Raw genomic sequence first — 26186 nt, 5'->3', positions numbered from 1 at the left:
CAATGATATTGAAATAATACAACACATGTAATATATTTATCAGTTTTGTAGTGCACTGTAGTGTATTTTTAAATCGATATATTATTATAATTTAAAAATACTCATTTTATTTCATTATTTTTAAATAATAATTCTGTATATCGTATAATTTGCCCATCCGAAGCCTTTCCTGGTCATGCTCCACGCACGCCCAGACGCCCTCCCCTCCCGCATGGATTCCCTCCCTCCTCCCGGGCCCCCTCCCCTCCTCGCCGGCTCTGAGATGAGGAGAGAAGTTCGCCCGCGGCGCTCACACTCGGCTCCGCAGTCGCTGTCTTCCGTTTCGGACCAACGGAGGGGGACCTCGGAACAGGAAAAGCCTATTTTCTTGTCTAAGGAATAACATCTGAGCCGGGTAACTTTTGGGGCCGCTTTTGTGCACGTTCAGGATGAACAAAGCCGAGAAGGAAAACGAGCCGAGTGAATTCAGCAGCCACGAAGAAGAGGTAGGTGGGCGTGCGCACCTGGTCCCTTCAGCCTCCCCAAAAAGCCCAACTTAACAACCAAGAAACATTTTGTCGAGCTAAGAGTTTGCTCCGACGATGAAAAACAACACGGCCGCATGCGAAAAGGCGTTTATTGTAACTTGGAACGTCTTTAAAGTCATCTTACGCACTTGAAATTACTAGTAGGCACTTAAGTTAACAATTAACGGCTTTAAAAGAAGATGGCGATACTGCCGCCTAAGTGAGAAACATTCCAATATGGCCGCAATATAATCAATGCGGGATGTCATGACTTATACGTCCAGTAAGTCTCATGAGTTAAAGTAACGCGGCACACTTTATTACAATAAAGCAATGTAAATTGCAATCATGATACAGGCCATCCATCATCTCTACCGCTTATCCTCACTAATAGAAAGAGATGTGATGATGTATCACGGCCCAATTGACCAGTTTCAGTTGATATAACAGCCCAAGTTTTTTGTTCTTGAGTGCCACACATGTCATTATGATACCTCCCTCACTATTCAACCGTCACAATATCATGATATTGTTTGCTTTTTGTTACGCTAATTGTAATTGCTATACAAAGTTTTTTTTTCTTCTCGTGAGAAGAGTCTATCATAACTTAAAACTGAACCTTAAGCAATTTTAAATTAATGGGAAAAAAACTTATTACACTGTTTAGTAGTAATTTTAGTTAACTGTCTTAGTTATTAGTTTTTATTTTACTTAAAATCAACTTGCCTAATGACGCTCGCCCTAAGTGCCAGGTACAATACTGTCACAGTATTGAAATATGATACGGCAGAAGCGTAATAATGTAGGCTGTAATATAGATTCTATGAATTACAAGAAAGCATCACAATTATTTTTTATTTCATTGCGATGTCACGATACATCCCAAGTTCTGACAGTCCACCCCCCCAACACACACACACACACACACACCACCTGTGGTCAATTATCACATTATTATGATTATTGTGTGTCTGAAGTATGTTAAGAATGGATTTGTCCCATAACAGGGTTGCCAATGGGTCAAGACGATAATCTTAAACATGTTCAGTATTTCTGATGTCTCCCGAGTCAAAGAAACGGCCTCACTGACGAACAAGGAAGTGGAAAGTAAAACAAAATATTTCCGACACGATGTTTTTCGTATAAAAGTGGATCAGACACACATCAACTATTTTTGCAAAGTCTTTTGTTGACAAGATCGGCATTTTACGACCCTCCCACCTAAAGTCCTTTTCGAAAATATTCTGTTAACACGGGCACATAAGTGTCTATTCCTCCATATTTTTGAGAAATCACATGAGATTGCTGCCTCGGAGGACTTGGTTTTGACATTGCTGGTGGAAGACAATCTTAAATGTGTGTGGTGCTCTGTGTTGAGATTATCGAAGAGCACCACATAGAGTACCCGGGCCTAACCTGGCTCCTACCTAGAAGCCTATGTTAGGTTGTTGAATCAGTATGGGTGTCGTAGTATAAGAGCATTTTTAGTTGTATGGTATTGGCACTGATACTGCTAGGTTTACGGTTGATATTTTATGGTTTGGTTTATAGAATCGATGATAAATCTGGACTTTCCCCCAGCACCTCTCCCAGGATGGTACCACCCAGTGCCCAACCTCGTCTGCTTCCAAAAGCGCAGTAAAACCCAGCCAATAACTGTTGAGGCAAAGTTTAACAAGCTACGAGGTATGACTCTCACGTGCTCTTAGCGCAACGGCTCGCTGATTCACACCAGTAGACCGCCGATGCGGCGGAAGGGCACACTAACCAAACATGGCGTTGTTGCAGCCGAGGTATGCGTCTAATCTGGAGAGCGGCGTTTGATAAGCCAGTGCAATCAGGAGCTATCAGGTGCTCTGGACGCTTTCACGTCGCCAGCCGCTAAGACCGTGCTGCTTGTAGGCAGGTGCCAAGGCCTTGTATGGACCTGAAAGCTAGGCCGGAGTCAACAAGTTTTCCACGTGTATCATGGCGCATCAAAACAGAACACGTAAAGTTTGCGTGCCACTGCACAACATGTGTGAGGTCCACCATTAACTCGCACCCTGATTGATGCTCAACCGTTTGACGTCTTGTTGACTCGAATCTTTACAATGCGAGACCCCGAAGAGATTTGACTCGAGCGAATGTGGCGCTTCTCTTTGGGGGTGCTCTCATCGGGCAGCGTGACCTTTTTGGTACGTGGGGGAGCGCGGAGGAGGCCACCAGCGGTCCGTAGCGCGCCGGCCTGCTATCTATGAAAAGGGCAAACTGATACATTAACTCTGTGCGACATGAAATGTTACAGGAGGGTATGAAGAAAATCCGATGCCCAGCTAATGAAGACAATCTAAAAACCTCACTCCTTTTGCGCACCCCCCCACAGCTCTGCCGTCTGATAGGTTTGAGTTTATTTATACAAGTGGCGGGGGAATTGTCATCTTATCTGAGCCATTTGTCAGCTGTGCGACAAGAGCTATTTGAAAAGACAACAACAAGGCTTAGCGTCACCAGCGGCTGGCCAATGAGTCTGAGAAGAAGGCCGTAAATGCCGACTTGGGCCAAACTAATGCATCAGAGTAGGGCGGGCTATATAGCCCACCCCCCCAAAAAAAATCTGATCAGTTATGTTTTTCATGTCATCATAATCTTTTTAATAGTGTTTTTAAACCAAAAACAAACAAACAAAAAACTAGAGTACTGTAAAACAAAAGTGAAAAAGTTGCATATAGAAAACCCCCCTCAACATTACAATTGTAGAAAAAACTATCCAAAAACACAATAAAAGTTGGAAAAATATATTTTGGGTGGAATAGGGTGCAATAATTTAACCCCGACCAGCAGAGGGCCTCGTCTACTGCCTTACGAGACTTTCGTTTTCTAAAAACGAAGAAGAGCCACATAGCATGTTGGAACAGCCGTGTAACGACAGACTTATATATGAATCACTGATCTGAATATATTGCTGGATAGCCGATACACGATAGCTGATACACGCATACATGCCCGTGCAAGCCGTTGAAGCCACAGGGCGGCCATCTTACTCCTCCCATCTCACGAGCAGACTACTGTATAAACTATATGTATAGAAAAAGATTAGACCTACAGTATACAGGTCATAGGCTCTTAGTATAGGGCAGGGGGTAGGGTGGCGGGGAATTCACAATTTTTTAACAATTAAACAAAACAACAAACTAACAAGTGGAGACAGTATGTGCTGCTTTGAAGACCCCATTTTTTTATTGCTCAGTTCCTTAGACCCCTTTATTAGATTTGGCAGAGGCATCTTTTGTTGAATTAGTTATAATTCTTTAATAAAAAATATACAAGTTTCCTCCTGTAAACATCATTAAGCATATAATTTAAACATATATTTAAGGCAAGTTGTAAAATGTCCTCTTGTTTATGTTTACCAAATTTAAAACATCATAAATCATGCTGTTTCTACTAAGTAAGTCTCTTAAGTCTCAAATGTTCTCCAATTTCCATACTGTAAATGTATAGGATCGCATGTCGAGAAACATTTCTTGGGAGGATTAATATGGCGGCCTCGCGGCTTCAAAAGTCTTGGCCTATCGGCTATCCATTAATTTACTCCTATAGGCGGTATTGTGACCTGTTTTGTGCCTTTTTTATGGTTCTGACCATTTCAAAATAAAATATTGCCCACGGGTTAATATATACAGATCAGTGATATGAATGAACTGTCAATGTTGCTTACTCACCGTTGAGAGAAGTGAAGCCACCGGCGGCCATCTTGCGTTGCCACTCACTAAAGCTGCCTAATTTGAATGCGTTTGATGTCTCCTCTGCATTTTCATGTTATTTTTTTTCCTCTGTGGCGAAAATTCCACCGTGTATGACATACAGTTGTATCAACAAGTCTGAGAGAAGTGCTGCATGTACATTTCAGTGTTAAGAAAAATACTTGTAGTTTTCTCTTGTAAGGTATCTCCGGGTGCTACTCAAAGATTTGTCTGCATCATCTTGTCGCAGCCATCAACAATAAAGTGAAAGTAAAGCCCATCAGGGGGGAAAAAATGGATGCGAAATGTAAACCATACATCTATGTGTGACAATTCACGATTTTGAGATGATATACTCTGAATATTCGATGCAATTAGTCATGTTGGCTCTTTGTGAGGCTCTCATTACTGCATACAGGATTCCTAGCGCAAAATACGCACTGATAACAGTGTTTTTACTGAACAGATAACAAACAAAAAAAAAAGAACAGTGGCAACGTAAGATGGCTGCCCTCTAGCTTTCTCTTATTGACAGATCATTCATATACAAGTCCGTGCGTGTAACGGCCAACATGATTAAGCAAATATAAAATTTTTGTGTTTTTCAAATCAAATAAAAATTGAGAATGTCAGAGCCTATGAAGCATAAGTGTCCGTGCAAGTTTACAAAATTCAGTGAATTTTCAAAGTTGGAAACTTCCCATGGCAATTAATGGGGCAAAACTTAGAAATTTACAAAATTGAAGGCCAGCTCTTAATGGGGGGAGTCTTCAGTTTTGAACCTCACTACCCCAATCCTCCCCCCTCGAGTCTGTCCTAAGTCACGCCCCTCACTGACATGCACTCAAACATGGCCGTTCATAACGATGGCATGCCATTATGAAAGTGCATAGTATGGTGAGGATTTTGTCTAGCTTCAAGGAGTGGCGCTAGCAATACTAAGATAGCATTAGCACTGTAAACGAAATTAGCAATGCTATGCTACTGCATGACAATAGAGTAGGCTCTATACAAGAACATTTATTGGTTTACTTTTGACATTTTATTTTGCAGAATGTAACTAAAAGTCAATTTAGTTTTGAATGACCCTCGGAAATGAGCTTAAAATGGCTGCTTCAATTCAAAATGGCAGACTTCCTGTGGCTTTTCGGGCATCGCTTTTTTGAGACTTTTTTTGTGGGTGCCCTTATCTCTCTTCCCCTGATTTCCTCCCATCTGTCACACCCAGCTTTCTTTCCTCAGCTTGCGTTATCTTGTTCTCGTTGCCATTTCCTCTCCCGATGCTTTCTTTCCACCCGTAATAAGGCGCTCTACTAGCTCCATTTAATCCCAGTCTGTGTTTCTTCTTTTCGATCATTTAAAAAAATCATTTCATTTCATTTTTGTGGGGATCACTTTTACAGGTCATGGTGAGGGCCGCTGTTGTTTGGGTAAAAATGCAAGAGTGTGTCAACCCGAGAGCGGCCCGTAGGAGTGGACGCTTTTAAAGGTTAACCTGTTGGAACATTTACAGCTCGGCAGAGCTTTAATTGTTGCTTGAAAGCACATCGAGGGTAACGTGACTACTCAAGTGCATTCGACCTCGCTCTCCGCAATAAACTTTACCCAACCTCTGCCCCGCACCCCCCGTCTCGAATCCCAAGGGAAACTCGAACCCTTGACCCATTACTAGTTAAACAAATTCATCCGTTTATGGTGGTCCCCACACCTCTGCGGTTGTTCCACTCTACACAATCTCAAGTGATGCTGCTGGTCAGCTAAAGAACACGATCATTCGTTCTTTATTCCTCCTATAGATGAGTACATGAGATAAAGAGGACAAAACAAAAACTACATGTACCAACAAATTATTGACTATTATAAACAGAGCAACTTTTGTTGTTGTTGCAAAGTGTTAAGTGTGGGAGTGTTTTTAAAAAGATGTCAATAGTAGTGTAGTCAAGGTTAGAGCCGAGTCCTGCCACATTTGGCTTGAAGGGCCTCTTATCTATTAACTTGGCTCTGGAACACACACATGCACATTCATGCGGGGTGCAGGCTGAAGGATGGGGGGAGTAAAAGAAACACAAATCATCTCCCATCGTACCAAGGTCATGTCCCTCATTTGGGCCACTAAAAAAAAAAAAAAAAAAGCAGTCAATTAAAGTCAGCAAATAAGTGCGGAAGTCACACGGAGTTTATAATGAGACATTCCAAGGCCAAACCAAATCCCTTTCCAGGACGCTGCTCAGATTTCCAAACGATTGTTCGTTATGGGAGGTGATGGAAATGGAAGAATGAGTTGCCACCATCATTGGACCCTCTCCAACGAAACAGTTTCAGGTCCTAAATAAGGCCAGGACTGCTTTTTTTAAATTTTTTTTAATCTGATACGTTGTTACAGTGTTGTCCTTCATGTTCGATACCTCCTTTTTTTTTCAGACTTGTATCAGTAATCACAGTACCCATACCACTAGTACTTTTGATACATAAGGACATACATAACCATCGCCCTCCCAAAAACAAACAAACAAAAAAAAAACAATGGCAGATAATTTTAAAGAAAGACCAATGTATCCCAATACAGCATTTTCCTTAAATTGCATGACATTAATGGACAATTTCTATTCTTGTAATTTCTAGTTCCTGATTGTAACATAGCCACAAATCGACCACTGTTTGCAAGTACCGATACGATACCTTGAAATAAGGCCTGATACGATACCTGGTATCACCCATCCCTAGACAAAAAAGAAGAAATTTGAAGAAAAAAATTGACTGTTTTTCCCCCCCTTGAGAGGAAAATAGTCCTACCATAAAGGAAATCAAATCCGTTTTTAATTTTTCCAGGAATAGTTATAATAAAATAAAATATATATATACAAAAAATTCACAAGATCGCAACTTGCTTTTCTGCTAAATATTCACCCCTTCCCGTTACAAATAATATTTTTAAAATAACACAATCTTACAAGATTTAAGTGACTTCGACCAGAATTTTTTTTAATCTTTAAGAATAAAAAATTGTGCTTTTCCACATGAAAAAGTTGCATTGACTTTATTCTCTTTTAAATAGCAACATTTTCTCAGAAAAAGAGTGGCCTTTTAAAAATTCTGACTTCATTTTACAAAAAAAACTTTCCTTGAAAATAATAGTTTTCTAAAAAAATATATATCAATCTATCTCCGCGAGAAAGTTTATTTAAATAGCACATTTCATACACAAGGCAACTCGATGTGCTTTACACAAGGAAAGACAACACCTTTAAGCATAAACAAACACAGCAGTTAACATTCACAAGCAGAGCAGAGAAAACAAAAGTAGCTTACAAAATGTACTAAAAGAACGTACATTGACAATGTTAAAACATTAGACAGCAAACTTTAAAAACATTTAGAGTAATGAAGTTTTCTAAGATAATTAAAAGGGAAAAAAACGTGATTTAAAAACGTTTAAAAGACCTTAATGAAAGGTATAAGAAAAAAAGCTTTTAACCTGGATAAGGTCACGTATTTCATGGCATTTTTTTCTGTGGAAAAAAGTATTTTTTGTTTCTTAAAAGTAGGTGATGACTTTTCCTTAAAGAAATACAGCTATTTTCAAAAAAAAAAAAAAAGACACTTCTAAAGTTACCTTATGGGTCTTTATTTTTTCTGTGAAAAAAGTCTAGCAAAACAAACGTAAAGCCATGATGAGAAATTTCTTCATTAAAAAAAAAAAAAAAAATCATAACAATACGTTTTTTTAAATTTGCTTAAAAAAAAAATTGAACCTTGAGTAATGAAGCAATTGTGGTTGTTGATGTGACATGCATTGCATTGTTCCAGTGGCGCCCTTGGTGGGATGTGGTGTTTTTTGGCCTCTGCGTGTAGTTGCCAGGGAGCTGACCCACTGCTGCGACGCTTGTGAAGTCCTCAGCTGACTTTTTCATTCAAATCTGCCCGCCTGTGACCATAAACGGTCAACGAGTCAAAAGCCCCTCTATGGAGACATCTTGACTCACGTGTAAGCAAAAAAAAAAGAAGTTTGACCCCAAATGCGCACCTTGACTTGTGGCTTTCCGCGCCTCGCCTCACCCCGACCCCAAATCCCAGTCAACAAGGAGCTGCTTGCTGTAATCTGCAGCAGATGTTTAGCGCCGTGAAGATTTTGCCGGTGAATCATGGGGAATGTGCAAACTCACCGGACACACGGCGAAACCGTTGCCTATCGCAACAGCTGACGTCAAATAGTCTCAGGGATCAAGTGGGACGACGCCAGGAATGGCCCATTGTTACCAGTGGGTTGAGACGAAAGATACTGTAGGGCGTCCAGCACGGCTCAGGTAGCAACCAATCACGGCTCACCTGTTTTCTGAAGCCCAGCCGTGATTGGACGGTACCTGAGCAACTGTAATGTCATTTTCATTCGACAGCAAATGGCAAAATGGCCGCCCCCCGAGATGGATAAAAGTGGGTGGATTTTGCTGCTTAATTCATATTCCACAAACGCAATATTAATCAGAATACCCTGTTTAAACTTGCAGGACTGCATAGAACGCATAGTAAAAGAACATTTTGAAATTGACATCCCACTTTGATAACTGTTCCATGTCAAAAATACAACATTCTTATGATTGTAATGCAATTGTAAGAATGCATCTTTCTTTGCATTATTAGAGCTTAATTCCAGCCAAAAAGTGTGACGGATTGAAAAAAAGAAAAAAACCTTACTTATTTTCTTGTATTTTTAGTGAAAAAAGTAATATCGGCTTAGCAAAATTCCCCCGAATTTTTTTTGTTAAAATATATTATTATAATTATTAAGAAAAAAAATCTTACTTTTTTTCCTCATAATTTTGTGAAAAAATCATAATAATTAAGTAATAAATTACTAATACATCATTGTTTTTGAAAAAATAATATTTTTTTAAGTTATGCAGTACAGTATTTTTAAAGTCATAAAAAAAAACATCAGGATAGTGGCATTTTTTTCAGTGAAAAATGTAGTAACCTTTTGTGTAAATGATCAAAAACTATCTTTAAAAGATAGAAAAAAATTCGTATTAGTAAGGTTTTGACTTTTTCATAATATTTTTTTGAGTGCAGTGAGCCTATGTGTTGACGTTATTAAAGCAGACCCGGCCGAGACAAACCCAATAGCGGCCCCATGGAGTCTCGTTCTGCAAAGATAAGAGCAAAGGTGACCAAGGTGATGTTTGGCACGGTGCCTCGGTCCGGCGCACCCCTCCCACTGCTACGTGCCCCCTCACCCCCCCAGCCCCCACCCACTCCGTTGCTAAGCTCCTTTGTTTGTGTGCTGCTCTCTTTCTCCATTGGCATCAGTGGTGTGGATCGGGTTACATGTGGGAATGAGGTGGAGTGTTAGCTCAGCGCTTCCTTTGTCCCCTCAGCTGGAAATCTCGGCATTTTTACGCAAAATCCAATCATGGACCACTTGAGCAACTTAAAAGTTTACTGGCTATGGGCACATAATATATATACTGTACACCATTTATGTTATTAGCCATAAAGCCCGAGTTCATTCAGTGGCCAAAATTATTAAATTAAAATTAAAATTAATTAAATTTTTTGCTGAAAAAAAACTTTATTCTTTTAAGATTCTCTGTAAAATACCACTTTTTTTTCCTTTTTTTTTTTTTTTTACCAGCAGCCATTTTAATGATAACATCACTGACATTATTAGATTGAACAAAATCCGTGTAAAGCAAACACCAGCGAATGAAAATGGAATATAATTTAATGTAATCATTATGGGCCGTTTTTTTCATTGACTGCTGCCTGTGCGCTTGGCGTTAAAAACCCGCAAAAACCTGGTCTAAGTGGTGGAGCAGGTGGTGTAACAACATTTTGATGGATTTGATCGAGGCACAAGCAGACTGATTCAGCGCTTTGCGGATGTGTGTGGTGGATGTCCTCATGTTTCATTCATAAATATGAGAACTGCGTGGGACAATCCCACTGAATTATTGTAGAAATCAATTAATTTAAGGAATTTTTATAATTATCATCTTGAAAATATTTTCATAGCTGCCCCCCTGACCACACGCAACATATTCTTCAGCTTTACAGGTGCCACAACTGATATGTAGCTAATGTGTATTATTTGTCATTAGCTCATTTGCTCCCAAAAACATATAAATACGTTCTATTTTAAATATTACCATGGTTCCAAAAATGTATTTATATATATTTTTTTATGTTCATGTAGGTTTTGATGCAGCTTCGGAACTGAACGCTTAAAGCACTGGTAGTTATTACAAAAATGGGTAGCAGAGTATAAGAGATCAACCAGGGCCATGTTGCAAATTGCTCTTTTCCCCACTGTTTGACACAGATTTGCGAATAATGATGAAACTTTGCTATATTCTAATGCTAATTGCTGCAAAATGGAAACGGATAGAAATATACTTTTTTTCCTGATTAAAGAAGGCACTCTAATCTTTTTTTTGGTAGATTCCATGTTTTTATAGCAATAGAACACAATATTCTGTGGGCCTTGCAAAATCAGTCAAAATCCAGTGAAACAGCCAGGAGGGAAAATGCCCTGGGAGTGAATGAGTTAATCACCTGGTGTGTCATCCACTCGATTAATCGATTAGCCAAGATATTTAAGACAAAACAGCCCTGAGTGATGCTCTCATCTCCCTGGCAATTCCCCCGTGGTTCTCCTTTCTTTCTGCCCTTCCAGAAACACTTCCCTTTCTATTCAGTACGCCACTATACGTTTAAATTCCCTGCCAGCGAGCAGCAACCCAAGTTGAAAAGTTCAAATGAGGAAAACAAACCCAACAAAAGTCTCCAAGCTAACGAAGAGTATGCGATGTGCTTGGTGTTTTCCTCAGGTCCGAACACTCTTTGTCAGCGGGCTGCCACTGGATATCAAGCCACGGGAGCTCTATCTTCTCTTCAGACCATTTAAGGTATGTTTGGATGTTTCTAGTGCGTGGATGAGCGAGGGCTATTCTTAGCGGCTGTTCTTTCCAGCCGTCAATCGTAGCGGCCATTAATAGTGATGAAATAAACTAACGGAAAGTCACCTAAGGTTCAAGTGTCTGGGTTTCGCGAGCCGAGGTTCAATCCTGATTAATCATTTGCATGAAGTGTAATCCTGACATTGTCGTCTTCTTTGTTTCAGGGCTATGAAGGTTCCTTGATAAAGCTTACCTCTAAACAGGTAGGCTTGGGATGAAAATTCTAATGTTTCACAATGTATTGCCATCCATTCATCCATCCACCTAGTGTACATGGTTAAAATTTGGGAGGACTCCTAAAATGGCCAAAATGATCTTAAAATGGCTTCTTCATTCCGAAATGGCAGACTTGTGTCTTTTCAGTCATACCTTCTTGAGACTTGTTGGCGGGTATACTCATGATCGACTTGCCTACCAATTTTCATGTTGCTAAGTTAACCTGACTTCAAGGGCAGAATTTGTAAACTCAACTAGGTTTTGTGTTTTATGACGAGTCATCCGACTTCGCTGCCATGCTCCGCCCCCACGCAATGATGAACGCTAAAATGTTTTGCAATTTAGTGCCATCCATCTGTCTACTGGTTCGAATTTGGTGGCCTAGTATATTTTTATTACTTAATGCCTGTACTTGCTATTTCCTATTTCAAGCTAAACGTACTCTGCTTGTAACACAGTAACTTGTCAAGGCTTTCTGCTTGAAGCAAATAAAACGCACCTTCCATTAAACCTGCCTGTTAAGAAGCCATGTCATAGCAGATAGCGCAAACATACTTTGCCTTGATTTGTGATATTTCATCTGGGTTAGATTTGAGTTTTTGCAGCGTATTTTAAGAAAAAACAACTTTGCTGAAACGCTCTCCGTATCCATCCAGCCAATGTGGAGTCATTTCCTTATAAAGCAAGAGGCCCATCTCAAGCCCTTTCTATTTATATGTTCCTGTTTTTCTTCTCTCTCTCTCTCTCTCTCTCTCTCTCTCTCTCTCTCTCTCTCTCTCTCTTCCTCTCCATTTTTTTGAGTCCTCCCCCTTGTTCAGAATTCCCATAACCCCTGTTTTTCCAGATCACTTACAACAGATCAACCCCACGGGCTGTTTTCATTTCCCTTCATACCCGTCGAATAATAACAACCCAAATTGCTGTCTCTTTCCTTGTGCTCTTCTTGGTTGCTCAGTCAAGATACAAAAATCAAATGCCAAACTTTGCTACTCATTTTCATCTTGGTCTTGTCTCTCACACCGCTTCCATATTTGGGCAAAAGGGGAGAGCGGAGGGATGAGCTTTGCCTTTACCTCAGATTCATAAACAGGCTTGAGCGCCGAAGAGAACAATATGACTAAATGGGATGAGGTTCAGTCATTTTTTTTAAAGAGCTTAGTATATAAGAAGAAAAACATGTAAAAATCACAACTACAAAGACGATGTTCAAGGTGTTTTTAAACAAAAGCTTTCTCTCACTTTTAGAAACAGTCTAGAGAGCTGAACAGAATACAACAAAGACCAGGCTGTAATCTGTTTAAAAAAATAAATAAAAATGAAGAGAAAGCTACTTCACTTAGTGGGCTAGGTATAGCTGAAGAGAATGCAACCAAACATGAGACAGAGACGTGAAGGCAAAAAGGCTATTGTCCACTCTTCCCCTCACTTTGGTAAACAGGCTCGATCACTGAAGAGAATACAAACAAACAGGGTGGGGGGTGGAATATGTTTTATTTTTCTTCTTGTAAGGAACATGTCTATGTCACTCAGACAGGAATGCCGAATCAGTTTTTTGCCCTTAACCATGTTTCTTTCTTCCCCAGCCGGTGGGCTTTGTCAGCTTTGACAGTCGATCAGAGGCGGAGGCTGCTAAGAATGCCTTGAACGTAAGTGTCACGCCCTCTCCGGCAGCATCCCATCACACCCAAAGTACAGCCAAGATAAAAATCATCTGCATATCACACACGAATGTTTACAGGCAGCAAAAGCAGGGCAAGGTCAGCCACCAAAGTAAGCTCTCGTAAATACAAGATATTGATCTCTGGCTTACTTCGAGGCTCGTTATTTCACAATTAAACTAACAGCCTTGATGGGAGGCTTTCCAGGAGATCTTTAAAAAAACAAAGTCATGTTCTCACACACATTTGGTACCCCGCCCCCAATTTCTCACTGGACTGTTTCCAAATCTGCCTTAATAAGATAATCATGCTCTGACTGTATTGGAAAGCGACTCGTATTTCTTGAAACTGTGTCATCATTCAGTGAGAAAAATGATTTCATACTCATCTTGCAACTCAACTTTTCCCATTGCGCCTTTGTGATTTGTCTTTAAGGTTGTTGCGTGACATGAAAAACCACCAAAGAAAAAGCAAAGAATTAATAATAATAATAATAATGATACATCAGATTTTTATAGCGGTTTTCTAGACACTCAAAGACGCTTTGGATACATTATTCATGCACACACACATTCACACTCTGGTGGCGGTAAGCTACTTAAGCAGCCATAGCAGCCCCGGGGGCAGGCTGACGGAAGCTTGGCTGCCAGTGTGCACCTACGGCCCCTCCGACCACCACCAACCATTCGCACCTTCCATACACCAGTGTGAGAAGGTTAATGTCAGGCTAGAGCAAAGTGTTTTTTTTTTTAAATGCCGATTTGTTCGACCACTGTATTTCCTTTGAACTACACCGCCTGTTGTTTCTGGAATGTTGGCTTGTTCAAAATAATGACGTCAGACAAACTCTCTCCCCATTTCAATATGCAGATACCGACCCGCGGGACACACACACACAAACATTCTTGACTATTGTTTTCTCAGAAAAAGATTTACATATTCTCCTCGTCTTTTGATGCGCATCAGGAAGCTGGCAGGCTCCCACATGAGTCGAGCTGTCACACCAGTGTAAAAAAAAGTCTAAAGGAAAAAAAAGCACAAGAGATCTATTTCAGGTAAACGATATATTTGTAAAAATAAATAAATAAATAAACGATTAAACACTTGGTCACATTCAATCTTAATTGCATTACTCATCTCACATTGATTTTTAGGATTCTAAACTGTGTAACAACTATTACTGGTGAAATGCAAAATAATTATAAAACACCTAGTTGTAACATTACATCTTAATTTATAGCATTTTCTTATAAGTGTAAAATAAAGTGAAAAATGACAAGTTGAGAAACAAGCTAAAAAACGCTCAAAGAACACTGTGAATGACATCATACAGTACGCCGGTCACATCACGTTCCAATTCTCATTTGTCAGTCGTCATCACATCCGCCGTAACCGAATATCACACTAATCTACAACTGAGCCATTTATAACCAACGCCCCTCCCCCGATTAAGATTGCTTTCTCTCCCCCGTAAGTTCTACCTTGTGAGTAACACTGAAGGATGGAAGATACATGAAAGCTCTTGTCGGACACCTGATCAACAAACAAGGCGTGCGAAAAATAGAAATGTCAAAGACCTCCGCGAAAACTCGCTTCTCAGTTGTCTAAATTCGTTGTGGCTTCATCGCTACTTGAAGGCGCTCACGTTTATTTATAACATAAGAAAAAGTAGTTGTTGAAACGAAGTGTGCCTCAAACGTGAAATAAGTTTCACAATCCATTTAATTATTTTACACTATGTTTAATTATGTTATTATTCTGTTTTTATAAAGCACAATATCATAGAGATATCTTCCTTATTAAAAACATATTACAAAATTTTTGTTGGGGAGGCTGGAACGGATTAATGTTATTTCCATTCACGTCAATGTGGCCATAAGATTTGAGGAGTATATTATGATAAAAATATATTTTAAAAAGAAAGAAAATCTTCTCCTTTTTTCTCTCAGGGGGTCCGCTTTGATCCCGAGATCCCACAGACCCTCCGACTGGAGTTTGCCAAGGCCAACACCAAGATGGCCAAGAACAAGCTGGTTGGCACCCCCAACCCTCCTTCATCCCAGCAGAGCCCCGGCCCGCAGTTCATTAGCAGAGACCCGTGTGAGTACTGCAGTGGAACCGCTCAAGTTGACAACAATTTGTTCCGGTTTTATTTTTCCCGTAGGAAATAAGGGAACGAATCAGTCCCATGGCCACACTGTCGCCGCCGTAAAAACTTTATTAACTGTCCAGGCTTTTACAGTCACAGAGTGCAAAAATAATTGTAAATAGTGTCATATGAAAGTGATTAAAAAAATCAAGAAAAAAGTGCATAGTCATAGTGTGAGTTAGGTGTGACATATATTGCTTTTCAGTAAATATTCCTCTGAAAATGTTCCAGATTTGATATTAAACCCAAATCACTTAATTTTCGTATCACACACAGCTATCATCCGGAATTATCATACTAATAATAATGGAAAAAAAGGTAAATAATGCTGTCTTAACATTAAACTCCAGTCGCGAAGGGGAATCATGTAGCAACATATTGAAGGTTGTTACTGATTGTTTCACATATCATAACGTAAATAAAAGTTTTTAAAAAAGTGCCAAATTTTTTCGCACAGTTATTATTTAGGCTACATTTGACAAACTTTTTAATTCTCTACTATATTTGCGTTGTAGGCGGGCAGGTGTGTTTGTAGTGCGATTAGCCCTCGAAAGTTCAACATTTCCCCAGAAGCTTCTGGATTCCGCAGCCATCCTGCAATCACTCTTTGCTGCATTCTTCCCCAATGAGCAAACAAATGTTCTTATCTAAAAAATGTGGTGCCAGAGAAAGGGTGTGTGTGTAGAAATAAGGAAGCCATTACTGACACTATGACATCATTGCTCTCAGAGAAACGGCGACCATTTTGTGATAAGGTGGGTTTTTTTTTTTTCATTTTGCTCACTTGGCAATAGAAGTGCTCTTTTCCTTGATTTCCGCTGCGCACGTCACCTCTGTTTTTCACTCACCAGCTCTTTTTATGGACTCCTTGCAGTAATCGGACCGCCTTGCAGTTTAATCACTTTGAAGCGTAGAGGCTAGTTGTCAATCAAACAAACAAGCAGTGATATGGAGCTAATTTTAGACACTGACCTTTTTTTTTTTTTTTTTACTTCTTATGTTTCAGTTGGTTTACTCTGTGATTTTGTCCTCGGAAAGTAATGGCAGGTAAAATGTCCTTTACACCTGTATTACGTTTACCAATTTGAAAACTAAGGAAAAAATATATGGGACACAACCACGTCTTTGTCAGTTGTCATGAGTCAGCGAATGAGTTAAGTGTTGTACTTAACTCATTCGCTTGCAGCCATTTTCACTGAAGCAACCCCCTTCGCTCCCGGCTGTTTTACTGGATTTTAACTGATTTTGTAAGGCCCACCGAATATTGCGTTCTATTGCTGTAAAAACATGGAACCGACCAAAAGAAAGATTAGAGTCTCTTCTTTCATCAGGAAAAAAAGTATATTTCTAGCATTAGAATATAGCCAAGTTTCATCATTATTTACAAATCTGTTTAAAACAGTGGGGAAATATCTTGTTGCAACATGGCGCTGGTTGATCTCTTATACTCTGCTGCCACCTGCTGGCCGTTTTTGTAATTACTTACATTGTTTCAACCATTATTTTCAGTTCAGAGGCTGCATCAAAGCCTTCTGTATGCTATAGCATAAAAAATAAAAATAAATAAAAAACATATAAGTACGTCTTTGGGAGCATAAAATAGAATGTATTTATACATTTTTGGGAGCAAATGAGTTATGTTTACACTAAGAAAGCATTCATACTGTAGTAAACACTTGTAACTTTCTTCGTCTTACATGACGGACATTTTTTTCCCTAACTGTCCAAAATGTAAAACAGTCCAAACTTGTCATGTGGTTGGACTCAATGACAGCCGAGGAGTCCATTCGGGATGCTCCACTGCCCCTCACATCCCCACAATGCACCTGGGTGACCCTCGACGTCTCCCCTTGTCCACGTCTTAGCCGTCCAGCCGCCTCACTCCACGCCTCGTCTTCTTCTTTCCACAGATGAGCTCACAGTGCCCGCTCTCTATCCCGGCAGCCCAGACGTGTGGGCATCATACCCGCTGTACCCGGCGGAGCTGTCGCCGGCCCTCCCACCCGCTTTCACCTACCCCTCCTCGCTCCACGCTCAGGTAACCAGGGCGCACTCCATCCCTCGCGGCGCACGCACCCCAAGTCCTCTTCGCACCCGTCACATCTGCCCGCTTCACGCACCCTCAATCCACGCGCGTTGCTCTCCATTATCCAGCATTAAAACTCCAATCGTGACCTGTAGATGGACCGGAAGGTGTGGCTATGATGGAAAAAAATTGTAAAATGGAAAGAACCATGGGGAAACAAATAAACAAGGACAAATAAACACCTCCCTCAAATTGATGGCTCAATTTTCCCTCATCAGCAAGAACTTTAACTTTTAGCCATTTCAGTTTGTAGTAGATGTTAAATAGCTTACTGCTTTCTGAGGCTAGAAAAAGGAGTCATCTATTTGAAAGAGGAATTCATTTTTCTTCATCTGAGACACTATTACAGTTTCAGTTTAACAAAATGCATCAGATTTATATGGCTCCTTTTCAAAAGGACTGTGATTAAAAAAAAAAAAAACTGTGAAATGAAAACAACCAAGGCAAGACAAATGAATACCTCCCTCAAATCGATACCTCTTTTCCCCCCCATCAGGAAAAACTTACAAAATTGTCCTACTACACACACCAATGTAACTCTAATCAAACAAAAGGAGGTGTCTATTTTGACGGTGGTCTTTATTTTTACTTACTCGAAACCAATATTATGGTATATTACAATTTGTCCGTTCATTAACTCTATTAGTTACACGTTGATGAAAATTGAGCCTTACACCTGAAAACAGAGGTATCTATTTGAGGAATGTGTCATGGTAGGTGCTGCTGTTTTAGTTAGTAACAGTTTAAATGGGCTCAGTGTTTGAAGACTAGTTTTTGTAATTAGTTGCTGCCTGATGGGGTGAAAGGGATGTGCCAACTGGCAACTAATTAGGGCACGGCATCCAGTTTTCATCATTTTAACTACTTTTTTACCACCAACCCGCCAGCCTTTTATCCCGTTTATCAAGCGCCTTTAATCTACCATGGTCCAACGCGACTTCCCAATAGAGTTCATTATTGATCCCCGGCAATTCCTTCCCATGAAGCCGTTGGGTCGGCGCTCCTTCTGCCTGGTCTTTCTCAGATTAAGCTGCATCAAGCGTATTTTTAGCACCAAAAGGCCCTCGCTATTTATTCTGCGAGCCCTTTTATCTTTGCTCACATTTCCATACGTGTGATGCGGCGGCGGCGTCACTAGATGATGACAGCTGGAGAAATGCATTTGAACGTGCTAACGTCTCAGAAGCTCAATGTTTCCTATTGTCTCGTTTTTTGTTTTGTTTTTAGATCCGCTGGCTCCCACCTGCAGATGGAACTCCTCAGGGATGGAAGTCGAGGCAGTTCTGCTGAAGTATGTGTGAGTACCACACGCTTGTGCAGATGTGGACAAAAGGCAACAGCAAACAAATCTTTTTAGAATCGATTATCCTATCCGTGATTACAGTAAATCCTCGCGTAAGACTGTTAACATGGTGCTGTTTTGGCTAGCAATGATGTGCTAGTATCACTTGAAATTCCCTTTGGCTGACTTCCCCACAGGACTTGCATGTGCAAAAGCAAAACCACAAATCCCTTGCTGGGTGGTGTATCCATGTCAGTCGACAGTCGTGTGCATGTCCGAGTGCATGTATGTGTGTTTTTGCGCAAGGCGCCAGCCGCGCTGTCACCAGAACCCTCCCGTCCTGAAAGACAGGAAGAAACATGTTCCCCAAATCCCTTAGGGGAGCGAGCGAGTGAGTGCGTGGGTGGCAGTTAGCACAGAGGCTAAAATTTACGGAGTCCAGCTGAAAGCGAGTTTGAAACATTCAGCTCATTTCGCCCAGGTTAGCGAAGTTTGCATCACCGCAAATTATTTGTTTGATTGTGTAATTTAAAAAAAACATTTTCAAATAACAATAGACATGTATATAATTGGCTTGCTGTTACTGCATTATTAATTATTTTTTCCTCTGTTTAAATAATATCGCGGCATTACCGATAATTTTCTTTCTTTCTTTTCTCAAAAAAAAGAATAATATGAATAAATGGAGTGCTAAAACATAGCGCTTTTATGTAGTCCATAACACACTTTACAGCGAGCCATCTTTCCTTTTATTTGTTTGAAATATTTTAAATATATTATATTTATCTATGTATATTAAAAAATACACTTAAAGATTTGTTTTCATTAAAAAAAATTGGTTTAATCAAAATTACACTAGTTAAGCGTCATTCAGCATATGAATAATCTTTTGAAAAAATAGAATTAATTAAAATTGAATTAAATAAAATAGATAATTTGAAAACAATTAAAACCGTTTTAATGAATCACCATATTTAAAACTATATAAAACATTTACAACTTTAAATGATTTTAAAGTAAATCAAATGAAAATATTCAATAGATTCCTTTTTAATCCACCCCGATCGAAGTCGATGAAATGACTTGAGTGAAATGGCCACCCTTGAACCGTCTGACAGGAACAGGAACGGCCCCCACAGTGCGTACTGTTTGCCAAGCTGAATTGTATTTGACGTGCGTGCCTCAGCGGCACGCGGGTGCCTTCAAAGACGAACTCATAGCGGACATTAATGCCTAGTCAACTGAAGGGAAAGGTAATTCGCATTTTCCGTTTGACAAAACATGACGGGTGTAGGGGGGATCGTGTGGAGTAGATCGTGTAGCATACTGGTTGTCATCTGTCCACTGGCTCCTGGGAACTTTTTTTTGCAAAAGCAGCGGTCCCTGCGAAATGTTGGACCAACTCCCATCACAGGTTCCAGCTGTGGCCCCTTCTAATAAGGAAGGAAGGCAGCCCCCCCCCCGCGACATAACGCTCAAGTCCAAGTGCGCTGTCCCTGTGTCGGCTTTCCACAGCCAGATACTTGTCAGCTGCCCCGCATTCATCGCCAGACGGGTATTGCTGCTATGTGAGAACCACAGCCACGGCCTAAGGGCTTTTGTCCAGATTACAGGGACTTCGGGTGGGCCCTCCTATAGAGTGTTGTGCAGGTGGAGGCTGCCTGTTGGGTTTATTGGACTGGACACATTACAAAAAACACATTTTCTAGTTTCGAAAGAGGCAAAAATTAACCCTTTCCCTAATTCTATAACCCTTAGCCTCACATCCCACCCTTTACCTTTACCCACGCCTCCTTACGCTGTTGCCGGTGTCAGCAGATGGCTCGGTGAAAAATGCGGAGTCTGGTTGGAATGGCCATTTCAATCTGTGTAGAACTTATCAAGAATTTTGAAAATCGGACTATGGGTTCCACAGAAATTGAGTTTTTTTACATTGGAAGAAATGGGGAATGTTTTTGTGTGATATCACCTATAGAAAATCTGGCCCAAAAACATATTCAAAGTCGAGTAAAACAGTTTCTCAAATGTCTGCTTGACCCTATTTGGTGTTCAACTCGGAGAACCCTCTTCTCTGATTTGCTGACACGTTTCACTTAAACATATCCACCAATTGCTCAAAATGATTAGATGGGTCAAATTTACTGACACTTGCCCTAAAAACCTGACTTAAATAGCGCACATTTTTTTGTGAATTTATTTCTTATGGGGGATTATAGAGGCATATTTTTAATTGCTCATTTAATTTAATTAGTTAATTATTTTTTATTTTTTTCTAGAAAATTCAAAAACAAAGTCCAAAACTGCTGCCAAAGCCCCATTGGCCCTTATTTAGATGCGCACCAAATTGTTTACCTACATGTGTACCTTCATGAAATCATTTGTCACCTGATGAATGCTAGCTAGGCACAAAAGAAACCGTGGAGCCCGTTCATGTTAACGGAGCAAAAACGGCAAAACTCGTAGTACTCATTGACGAGATGGCACATCGCCCTCCCGTGTTCTGAAACGCGGCTTGTTTACCAATCCCACGTCATGCGCCTGGCTGCGAATTCTTGGCTGTAACACATTAAGCCGGCAAATCGCTAAAGCGTTCCCAAATGTGCACCGACGTGTTCAATGATCAACCCAGTCTTTAACCTTGGCCGCCTCAGCCGGAACAAATAAGGGCGGTCTCATGAAAGTGCGGGCGTCGCTTCAGCGAAGCCAAGCGTCTGGAAAGCGCGTCGATTCTCGTCGATTCGCTCACCCTTGATTGAACGCACGCCGTCGGGCATTAGCTAGGCCAGCCGTGCCCTTAAATCTTCTTCTTTCTTTCCTTGCAGTGTTTTTCTGAAGGGCCAAAAAGCTCCTTTCCCCACTCCTAGTTTTGGTACCTGTCTCTTACCACACTTAATCCACTCCACCAATACTATACAAAAGTGCATTAGTGCCTCTGAAGCAGTTAGCATTTAGCTATCAATATTTATCGTACAGCACGACCAAAATAAAATCCTTAAATATAGTGGGGATATTTTCAAATCTTGCCCGTGTTTTTAAAACTGCAAACTCCCGCTTCAAAGGATAAGACTTGAGACTTTTCTATACCGTGCGTGACTCACTGATGATGTCGGGAGCACACCAGTTCCTTCAAAAGGGATGTTGATGGCTTTGTCTCAACACGCAAGTGTTTGCCCCTCCAACTCGGCTGTAAACATCTGTCTGGACATCCTCAGGTTCCTGATGTGTGATGGTGGCCTCGGCCGGCTGTGACGGGCGTCGCTGACTGCCTCTCTGCTTCGGTTTGACCCCCCCGGAGGACTGACTCCGGCTGTGGTAGCAGCGAACCGTCGGTAAGCGTATAGCTAGCGTCCGCTGATGCTAACGGACAACGACAAAAGGTGTCAAGCTCACACCTTTTCCCCCACTTCTTCTCTGCCCTCGGGCTTCCTTCACTTTGAGGCGGCAGGGTCTGTTGAGGTGCACTTTGATTTGTACTGTGGTTGCAGTGCCACCATTTTAAAATCCGTTGATAGTGGAAGTTCTAAAGCCTGATATCAGAAAGTAGAGCAAACTTCCTGGAGAAAATGTGTCTCTAAAGTTGCGTGACTTCTGAGGATCTACCTGAAAGTCAAAAATATGGCTGACAGTCTCACAAAGCGACAACAAAGTAGGGATAGACCGATTATCAGGTAGTATTCAGCATTTTGACAAATATCGGCATTAGATGGCATTTGAAGAATCATACGGCCGATAAGAGTTCCATTTAAAAAAGTGTTTAGGGAATAAAAACTTCAGCGAACTAATTATTAAATTTCATAGATGCTGCTCCTGGGAACTTTCTGCACCTTCTGTTTTTGTTTGAAGTTAAAACTAAGATAAGTAAAATTTTAATACTTAAGATATTTTGAAGTTTTAGAAAACTTCATTGACTCTAGAACACAATAGGGAGCGATTTACTTAACTTTTTATTTAGCTTTTGAAGGCATGTCTCTACCCCTGGGAGATCCCTGAACTTTTTGTTAGATCTTGAAAACAAAGATGTCTATTGACTAAGATTTTATTTTAATTTAAATTTTATTTTTTTTAACTAAATATTTTACAAACCCTAGAAGTTCAATAAACATATGCTTAAAAATTCGAATTTTATTTTTTTTCTAATTTTGATGCCAATATTTTCCCTTAAGTGGAAATTAATATCGGCTCCAAATATCGGTTATCGGTGTCTTTGACTACTAATGATCGTAGCAGTATTGGCCCTAAAAAACCCATATCGGACTATCTCTACAACAAAGCCCATCTTTTTTCGAAGCCATTTACATTTTACCCCAATGTTTGGTCTTTGAAATCATAAGTAAGGTATTTGAGAAGAATTTTCTGAGGAAAAAAAATCACATTACAATAGTGTCACAACTTTATAAAAAATCATAATATTACGAGAAAAAGTTGCCATATTACAAAAGAGTGTTGTGTGAAAACAATAATAGAATAATGATAATATAAGGAAATGTAGGGTTTATCGTGGCGACAAATTTTTCTGTATTTTGCATTTTGTGTGCGTCATGCTCCCCCCCATGTGCTTTTGAGTGTGCAGTCGCAATAGCAACCTCACCCGCTTCTTATTTTTGTTGTTCCTCCATCCTCTCTTCTGCTGTTTCTCGCAGGCCTCAGGACACACCAGACACCCGCCTCCATCACACATCGAGAACCCGCCCCCGCCCACGTGTTTTTGTTTCTTTTTTAATACCGTTACAGACTCAAGATATCCTGGCGGCGCTCTGGCTACACCTCCGCCAAAGGTACCCCCCCGCTCCCCCCTTTGTTTACAAGTATGCAAGGAGATGTGCGTTTCTATGCACGGGAGTGTGGCTAAAGCGCTGCCGGATGGTGGAGATGAAGACGTTATTATATGACTAATCGTCTATATACCATTCTTAATCGTGTTAGTAGAATTATTAAGAGCATGACATTGCCCCCCCCCCCCCCAAAAAAAACCCCCAAAACAAACAAAAACAAAACAAAAACTAAACTAAAATCGATCAAAAAAAGTTGTTGTACTTGTTTTTTAAGAAAGAGGTATTTTTGTAACCAATTTAGAAGGGTTCATGTTGGGCTAGAGTAGAGGAACCGTGCGGAAATATAACGCAACAAACAAGCAAATTATTAGTAATTAATTATATTTGTGCCATTATGAGGGGAAAAGACATAATCTCGTCGTAGTCTTGCGAATAGTTAGTTAGAATAGTCGTAACGTTACAAGAAAAAAGTCAAAATGCTTGAAAAATATTCATACTACTGAAGGGGAAAAATTGCTATGTTGTTTCAATGAGGGGAAAAAAAGTATTTTGAAGATTTGATTACAGGAAAAATTTTCTAATATCAAGAGAGAGAAAAATATCATAGCCTTAAAATAAAGTAGCTGTGTTACGAGACAGTCATAACATTGAGAAGATTGTCGCAAAATTCAGAGAATAAAGTTGAAAATTATTCGTATTATTACAAAAAAAGTAATATTACAAGACTAAATTAGCAAAATATTGATGCAATAAAAAAAAGTTTAAAGTAAGTCATATTATACATTACAAGGTATAATTTGACAAGACAACTTGTTAGGAGAATAAATTCGTGCTATTATGAGAAAAAAATTGTGGCATTTCAAAATAAGAAATTATTTGTGTTTTTAAAATACATTTCCAGTATTCCCACATAAACACAACATTGGTTCTTGTAAAATAAGCATTTTTTTTCTTGCAATTGTACGACCAATAAAATATATATTTTTTTCCTTTTTTCCCTTCACATCCTTGTTAAATTACGCATTTCCCCCCACAATGTCACATCTTCACGCGACAATCGAACAAATTATTTTTAGAAATATGTTGTTGTTTTTTGGTATAGTTTTGTTCAGGGCTGCCTTTTGCGTGGCAGTCCAGATGAAACGCTAACAGGTACCTCCGCCTAGTTCAACATGAAACTCATTTGTTTGACCTCTTGAGTTCATACCGTCGCTTTGTTTTTCTTTGCCAGTTAATGAGAAGAGAGTGCGATACCAAAGCCGTCCTGTTGGCGCGCTCTTGTTGACGTGTGTGTGTTTTTTTTCGAGACCGCAATACACGGCTATAATTAGCAACAGACCAAAGGCATTTCATTTTGTACACTGGAGCAAAGCTAGCTCGGATCGTGCAACTTTTCTGTTTTTGGCGCCTTTCAAGTCCTCAATCAGTTTTTTTTTTCTTCTTTCCTTAAGGTCGCTCACTTGAAGTCTCCTTTTGTCTATTTTTAGGCAGCCAAACTACTTTTCTTCAGTGAAATGTACATAATTAAAGAAGAGAGCTGAGTCTGCTGTAGTAACGTCCTTAAAAATCTTATTCCCGCAACAGTTTGACGTTCAAATTTTTTCATGTTGTTTTTGCAAACACTCTTCCCTGTTACGTACAATCATATATAGGAAGGAATATAAGGACCACACCAGAAAGGAAAAAAAGTCATCAATGTTACCCAAAATAAGCTGCAATATACAAAACAGTCAAACTGAACAGTTTGGAAGGTTCTCAAAAACTGTTCCACCCCTCCTTTGCATATATCAGACTAGTTGGTGTTTAACAATTATTAATATGCACAATCGTATCCGATCCGAGAATTATTATTATTAAGTTTTGCTCTTAAAGCATTTTTTTCCTTCCAAATATTTATAAAGTGTGTGTGTGTGTGTGTTTTATGGGTGTTGTTTTCCCAATTATATAATTCAATGTAAGTATTATTGTATATTCATTTGTATGTGTGCGTTTGTTGTATCTGACGGGTTGGAACGTACTGTACTGTATGTATCATATACTGTATAAATACAACATAATTCACTGTGAAATCCTGACAAAAAATACAAACAAAAAGAAAACAAATGCCATTTGGGTGTTTTTATAGTATGGTACAGTACATGCTTGTTTGTGGATACGCTGTTGCTAGCTATATATTAGGCTAGCTTTGTTTGTTAAAAAAATAAGAAAGAAAAGTTTTTATGAAAATGTTCGTTGAAGACATTTTCAGGCCGTTTGCCATTAAAGATCGACATGATCCTGACTTGACGTTTTGGTCTTTGTATTGCCTCCACCGAGGAGATCAATGTGTTTTTTCTTTGTCCTTTTAAAAAAAAAAAAAGTATTTGTAGTTTTACTCACCCCAAAAGTACAGAGTATATTTTATAGTGGACATAAAAAAAAAACTGATTGGGAGTTGCCAGTGGTTGCCTTTCCTGGGAGGAGGTTCAGGGGTGCAAAATTTTGCGACGCTAAATAGTGCTCATAATTTTAAAATGAGCACGTGACCCATAGTTGCTTTTGTGAAGTGGCGAGCTCATGAGCAAGAGAGTGTGTGTTTGTGTGTGTAAGTGTGCTTGGCAAATGTGTGTGTTACACGATCAGGAGGTACACACCGCTATCCGGTGGTTTCAACGACAACTTGCGTCCACAGATCTTCATGCTACTGCAGGTCAGTACTGTAATCATTTCAATAATTCTACTACATGATAGATTCATCACTATTTCAAAAATAACTCAATCAACATAGTACTAGTATACTTAATAATAATGATGATAATGTGGGACAGGACTAAGAAAGATATAAAATACATTAATGGGC

General features: G+C 39.8%; 1 protein-coding gene across 2 annotated transcripts; it reads left to right on the top strand.

The window, feature by feature from the left end:
- The first annotated feature begins 245 nt into the window (after nt 1–245).
- rbpms (RNA binding protein, mRNA processing factor) lies at nt 246–25628 on the top strand. 2 transcript variants are annotated; one of them, XM_077543637.1, is made up of 9 exons: nt 246–485; nt 11056–11133; nt 11349–11387; nt 12984–13046; nt 15008–15158; nt 17118–17245; nt 18521–18584; nt 21788–21904; nt 23216–25628. In XM_077543637.1, exons 1-7 carry the CDS (start codon nt 429–431, stop codon nt 18581–18583), a joined length of 579 nt encoding a protein of 192 aa, XP_077399763.1. In that variant the 5' UTR covers nt 246–428; the 3' UTR covers nt 18584; nt 21788–21904; nt 23216–25628. The 2 variants fall into 2 exon arrangements, with proteins under 2 accessions (XP_077399763.1, XP_077399762.1); XM_077543636.1 differs by having other exon boundaries at nt 18521–18590.
- The last annotated feature ends 558 nt before the right edge of the window (nt 25629–26186 follow it).

Source organism: Vanacampus margaritifer, chromosome 15 (genome assembly GCF_051991255.1).
Source record: "Vanacampus margaritifer isolate UIUO_Vmar chromosome 15, RoL_Vmar_1.0, whole genome shotgun sequence".
In the NCBI taxonomy this organism is placed as follows: domain Eukaryota; kingdom Metazoa; phylum Chordata; class Actinopteri; order Syngnathiformes; family Syngnathidae; genus Vanacampus; species Vanacampus margaritifer.
This window is presented reverse-complemented; position numbering and strand designations above follow the sequence as displayed.

What these genes read in the sequence shown, in the direction of transcription:
- rbpms (XM_077543637.1), top strand. Translation starts at nt 429, where the DNA reads ATGAACAAAGCCGAGAAGGAAAACGAGCCGAGTGAATTCAGCAGCCAC. An exon ending in TTCTCTTCAGACCATTTAAG is followed by an intron (nt 11,134 to 11,348) that starts GTATGTTTGGAT and finishes TCTTTGTTTCAG; the next exon opens with GGCTATGAAGGTTCCTTGAT. An exon ending in TAAAGCTTACCTCTAAACAG is followed by an intron (nt 11,388 to 12,983) that starts GTAGGCTTGGGA and finishes TTTCTTCCCCAG; the next exon opens with CCGGTGGGCTTTGTCAGCTT.